The sequence below is a fragment of the Manis pentadactyla genome, chromosome 14, assembly GCF_030020395.1.
Source record: "Manis pentadactyla isolate mManPen7 chromosome 14, mManPen7.hap1, whole genome shotgun sequence".
Classification (NCBI taxonomy): domain Eukaryota; kingdom Metazoa; phylum Chordata; class Mammalia; order Pholidota; family Manidae; genus Manis; species Manis pentadactyla.
The window spans coordinates 8,225,061-8,231,060 of NC_080032.1; the positions used below are offsets into that span (position 1 = coordinate 8,225,061).

At 46.6% G+C, this 6,000-nt stretch overlaps 1 protein-coding gene across 4 annotated transcripts in view; it reads left to right on the top strand.

Annotated features, from left to right (window-relative positions):
- Positions 1-5,705, top strand: part of THOC5 (THO complex subunit 5) — a 28,403-nt gene extending 22,698 nt beyond the window's left edge. For 3 of the 4 annotated variants that reach the window (XM_036908845.2, XM_036908847.2, XM_036908846.2), the window contains 3 exons: positions 1,954-2,069; positions 2,733-2,923; positions 5,512-5,705. In XM_036908845.2, coding sequence (XP_036764740.1) covers positions 1,954-2,069; positions 2,733-2,923; positions 5,512-5,575 — 371 coding nt within the window. In that variant the 3' untranslated portion in view covers positions 5,576-5,705. Of the gene's footprint in view, positions 1-1,953; positions 2,070-2,732; positions 2,924-3,423 lie in introns of all 4 variants that reach the window. The other variant, XM_057492286.1, reaches the window with a different exon arrangement.
- Positions 5,706-6,000: the final 295 nt, after the last annotated feature.

Genomic DNA, 6,000 nt, shown 5'->3' on the forward strand with positions numbered 1-6,000 from the left:
TAGGTAAGGAAATTAAGGCTTAGTCATATACGCAGTCTGACCTCTGAGCCTGAGCTCTTACCCTTTGCTTTACCACTCTAGAATCAGATGCCTGTTCTTCCCCCTCTTCATGGACGAGTTGACATGTCATTCCCGGGTTGTGAAGTGCAGGGTGGCAGGACCTTCCTCCCTCTCTACAGTTCCTGCACTCACTTTAGAGACATGAAAAACTGATTCCTCCCAGCTGTCCTGGCATATGACTCACCAGGACTTCCTGCTGGAGCTCCTAGGTGCTGCTGTCTGGCCCAGCCTTGGCAGGCCTGGCACTGCCTGCAGGATCTGACCTGTGGCCACAGAGCTGAGGGAACTGACTAGTTTTAACACAGTGTGAGAACTGTATGGAAAGGTTGCAGTCTTTGATGTCAGGGTTTCTCTGCCCTGGGGTACTTCTCTCTTTTTTCTTTTCTTCATGTGTTTTTAAAATTCTGAAGAAATTAAACGTCTTAGAGTTGAGGCCCCCTGATCCCACTCATTCTTTCACTCATGACAGCTGACTATTATTTGGAGTTTGTGTGTTTGCATCCTGTCCTCTCCCTTTTTCAAAAAGTACTTTCACCTTATCCCTAAACAACATGGAGTACTGTTTTGAAAGGGCACAAAATATGCAGTTCAAGGAATTTTATAAAGACCCCATGGTGGGAAGTCACTAGATAATATCACTTCTGCTTCTTGGTTGAGCAGACGAAAGCTTGGAAAGGTACATAGAATAAATGTGACAATTAAAATTTTTGTTACATGTATTTGTAGAGTTTGAAAAATTCAGTGAAATTTAAGTGAACAAGTGGCAACAATTCCAAATATATATCTTTAAGTTTTTTTACAACAGATCTGTTTGAAACTTTTACATAGTATGGAACAGAAAACTTGGTGGAGAGAGAGAAATCCAGAAATATATACAGTCTGTTACTAGAAACAACATAGCAGTAGAGAAAGTAATCACTTTTTAATAAATGTTGTAACTGTCAGGGAAGAATTGTCTTAACATACACTCTCTTATCCTCTATTATTTGAATTTCTGGTGAGTTAGAGAGTTCCTTTTCCCCTTATAAATAATGAAAAAGGAATGGAATACTTAGCACATTATCGAAGAGGGTAAATGTCCTATTAAAAAAGGCAGAGACTATCACCAGAGACGAAATGAATGTGTAAGAAAAATACAAATATGTCATGTACTGATTATGAGACAGCTTTGACATCAGGCAGTTCTGGTTTAATTCAGCACCACTGCTTTACAACTGTTTGATCTCAAGTTTCTATCAGAACCTGTCTCTTTATATGTAAAATGGGGATGTTGATAATGATGTTGATAAAGAGCCTTCTTGTAGAGGTGGACAGTGGCAGAATCTGCCGCAGCTTTGTGGAACCATTGTTAGGAGGAAATGTCCATAAAGAGCTTAGCATGGGCTTAGAATACAGTAAATAATAAATATTGGCTATTAAAAAGTTTCACAATACAAAATACATAAAAGTAAAAGAAACAATAGAGAAAATATATTTGGTGTAACAACTAATATGCAATATTACTGAAAAGAAAAAACAAGTAGCCTTCACATGGGAAAATCCTTAAGTTGCTGGCAGATATAGAAATGCCCATTAAAACCAACTTCTGTCAAAGGAGCAAATAGAAATCTTGGGCAGATGCAATATGGACAGACTCTGGGGACTCGCACACTTCTGTTTCCTTAGAGGGACCGGAGCCACAGGCCCTCGAGGCCCTCTCATTCTGCAACCTGGCAGTTTTATTTAGTAGATTCTAGAACAATAGCAAAAGTCAGTCATTACCAGAACATGCTCTGCAGCAGTTGGATTAATAGGAGACATCAGCGCCAACTTCAGGGGCACAGTGCGGAGGGTGCCATGGCTGGAAAGCTGGGTCTCAGAACCGGTTTTACCTCCTTTTCCTTCTCTTTCCAGCCAAACTCCAAGCTGCTGTGGTGCTGAACCCTGGCTATTCCTCCATCCCACCTGTTTTCCAGCTCTGTCTGAACTGGAAAGGGGAGAAGACCAACAGCAACGATGACAACATTCGGGTGAGGCCCTGCCAAGCGTGACAGGAAGAGCAGGGAGAGCCTTCTTGTAGAGGTGGACAGTGGCAGAATCTGCCGCAGCTGAGGGCTTGGCCACTGGAGTAATTCCCAGGACAGAGGGCATGCCAGCATTTGTCGAATTTGCTGGAGGCTGCCTGGTGTAGTAGAGGAAAGAGCCTAGACGATCCTAACCACTAACTTGGGTTCACCCCATTTATAAAATAGGAATAACATAAATGTTTGCCTTGAAGGGTTGTCATGGGCTTCTGTGGAAATGTGAATAAACTCAGAAGCATAGAAGTGCTGGAATGAGATGCTGTGTGATATCATCGCAGCTGCGAATTATTGTTAGGCCTGATGATTTGATTCCATAGTGGCCTTATGGCTGAGGAGTATGTTTTTAACCCTAATAGCTTCTGGCTGGGATCTTGAATTCCTCTCTACACACCTCCATATTCTTGACTGTGGGTGTGCAAGGCAGGGAAAGTGAGGGGTCAGAATCAGGAAGACCCCATTGTCTTGAGGAGAGGAAGCCTCAGGACAAGCCAGCCCAGCTGGATGTGGGGTGACCCAGCTCCTGCAGAGGCCCAGCAGCGGTCCTTGTGGGGCCATCAGACCCAGCTGGTCTGAAGGTAGTGCTGAGTTCCTGGCTTTCCCACCACACAGGCCATGGAGAGTGAGGTCAACGTGTGCTACAAGGAGCTGTGTGGTCCCCGGCCCGGCCATCAGCTCCTGACCAACCAGCTGCAGCGCCTGTGCGTGCTGCTAGATGTCTACCTGGAGACCGAGAGCCACGACGACAGCGTGGAGGGGCCCAAGGAGTTTCCCCAGGAGAAGATGTGCCTGCGGCTTTTCAGGTGAGGGGTGCTGGGGCTCTGGGAACCCTTCAGCCCTGCCTTCACGGGGACTTTGGGCAGAGGTCAGAGCCTGGCATGTAGCCTGTGTGCGTTCCCAGGTACACTTGGCTCTGTTCACAATGGAAATTAAAATCCTGTAGCCAGATTTCCTGGAGAGAGCTTGCACCCTCTTTCCTGAAATTTTCCCTGCAGCCCACATCCTGGTCCAGTTCTTCATGAACAGCCTTTGAAGGTGGGCCACCCACTAAGCAAGTGGCGGTGGACCATGAACGAAGAGGATTTGGCTGAACTTTACTTTGTATACTTTCTGTGGAAACAATAGGGTTTGCTTTATACTGTCCAAATAAGCTTTTTAAACAATATGCATCCCCACCAGTACTGACTCTGCTGTACTCTTCCTCAGGAGCCCGCATGCCCCTGAGAGTGGCTCCTTTAGGCACTTTGGTGTTATAGGAGAAGCACTGTGAAGACAAACTCAAGTGCAGGTCTTTGCTTTGCAGCTCACCAGCTGTGCGACCCTGGAAGAGGCAGTGTCAGCTCAGCTCTGAGCCTGTTCCCTAAAGGCTGAAGTGGAAGTATTGGCTCATGATGAATTGGAGATAATTCATGTAAACATGCTTCAAGAATGCTTCCAGGCATATTCAGGGGCTCAGATAATGTCAGCAGATGCTGACAGCTTGGTGTTCAGCGTGTTGGTGCTCAAGGCACTTCTGGCTGCTTCTCCTTTCCCTTTGGTGTCTGGTCTTTTGTTCTCTGAAGAGTCAGTTTCAAAACTCCAGAGTCCACACTGCTCAGCCACTCCTTCCTTTTTTGGCAAGGGGTTTGGAGAAGGGGAAATGGCTATAATCTGTTTCTAAGGGACATTCCCCTGTTCCCTGGTAGTCTAAAATGTTCCTTACCTGCCCCTAACTTTAGGCGGCCAGTCCCAGCCCGGGAAAGCTGTCCGAGCATCCTTCCGCCTCCATCTGGCATCTCCACCTGGCCTGGTTCTTTTTGCAACCTGATAAATAACCAGCTCCAGCCCCTGAGTGGCTGCTGAGAGGCAGAGCTGGCAGCCAGAAGTTGGTGCCTTTTAGGACCTGCTCTCCCTAGTGGGTCTGTGTGAGACCTCAGGCTCTTCCCACCCTCCCAGCCTGCTGGACATTTCCAGGGTGAGAGCTCTCACTCAGCCAGTGTTGATTTTATCTGAGGTTCCCAAAGGACCTATTTGCTGAAGTGCCTTGTGTGTTGTGCCTCTCCTCTGTCAAGGCATTCTGGGTAGGCACTTCTTTGGCTACTCAGATAGTTAGCTCCATGACTGGTGAGATGTGATGTTCTTGGCCTGGAGTCCAGCTGACTGCTGGGATTGGGCCAGCAGGTTGGGTTGTAAGTGCTAGCCTGGGCAGCAGGAGCCCTGAGGTCTGGTCTGCCCACGGCTGTGTACCTTCAGGCCGTGGGTTCTCCATCATACATGTCGGGGTGACGCTGCGCCCTTGTTGGAATGTGTATGATGTCATGATTATGAACAAAGCTTTTGGGGACGGAAAGACCTAGGTTTTGATTGCAGCCCCTACCTGTGTGGTTAGGATCTACGTTTAGCCCTTCTGACCTCAGATTCCTCAAACAGAATCCACTCAAGTGTTGTTGGGATAATAAAATGAAACCAGATGAAGTGTGTAAAGTGCCAAGCATGGTGCAGGCAGAGGAACTCTTCACTTAAGTGGTTGCACTAGTGTTGGAATAAAAGCCTTTTTTCTCCCTTCCTCTCTACAGTCACACACACACACTAACACACTCACTCCCTCTGACCAAGATCCTGGGTGTTGCCTCTGGTTACCCCTGAAAGTTGATCATAGGCAGGCAGACAACAGAGGCCCTTTAGCTGTCACTCACTGTGCAGTGTGGAAGAGGGCGCTTTGTGAAGTTTTGCTTGGGGGCCCAGGATGACAGCTGGAGCACCTAGCTCCATGGGGTCAAGGCTTTGGCCACGGTGGTCAGCCTGCCTGTGGTCACAGGCTTTGGAGTCAGACCTGGCTTTGAATTGGGGTCTGCTATTTTCTGACGATGAAATATTGGGCAGATAGTTTACCTCCCAGAGCCTGTTTCTTCATTTGAAAAATCTATAAAATGATAGAAATAGCATCTAAGAGTTAATAAGTTTAAAGCACACAGCTCTTGGCAGGCACTTAATGCAGATTCTTTTCACTCCCAGACTCCTACCTGTGTGGGTATATCCCTGCAAAGGAGGATTTAAATTTCTTCTATTTTTTTTTATTATAGAAATAAAACATGTTTGTTGTTAAACAGACAAGCAACAACAACTGAGTAAAACACTAAAAAGTGAGGGTGCCCAAGCCCTATCCCCAAAAGTGCCCATTGTCAGTGATGGCCCTTCCAGGTTTATATGCGTGCATTTGCAAGAATACAAAGACATTTTTACAAAAATGGTTTCACACCTTACATAGAATTCTGCAGTCTACTTTTCTCACAATGTTCCTTTCTTTTCCCCTAACAGCTACATAGTTTTCCTCTGTGTGGTTGAATTGTAATTTATTTTATCAGCCCAAAGGGCATGGTGTTAACTTTTCTCTCTCCTCCTGTTTCTCTAGGGGTCCCAGCAGGATGAAGCCGTTTAAATATAACCATCCTCAAGGATTCTTCAGCCATCGCTGACCTCCCACTCGGCTTTGTTATTTCCCCCTCGGCACTAAGTGCTGCACCTCTGTTTTCTGCTCTGGCCCACATGATATTCTCCAAAGACAGGCTTTTTATTTCTAGCCTATTAAAGTGTCACCTGACCAGGTGGCCTTTGTCTTATGGCTCCTTGGGGAAAAGAGTGGCTTGGCAGTCTAGAAGTGCAGGTGGGGGCCGTGGCACAGTGTGAAGGAGCGTTTGTGGACAGGCTTTTCTCTAGGTGGCCAAGAAAAGCAGTGCAGAAGGTTCTGATGCTGCCCTCCTGTCCACACTCACTTTGCTTGTTTCTGCTTTGGGAGGTTCTCATTATCTTGGTGTTTATTATCCTAAGCCCCTGCTGTTGGGAGGTGGCAGGGGAAGCATGAACAAACGCTTTTCTTTCCCTTCCTATCACTCTTCCCACT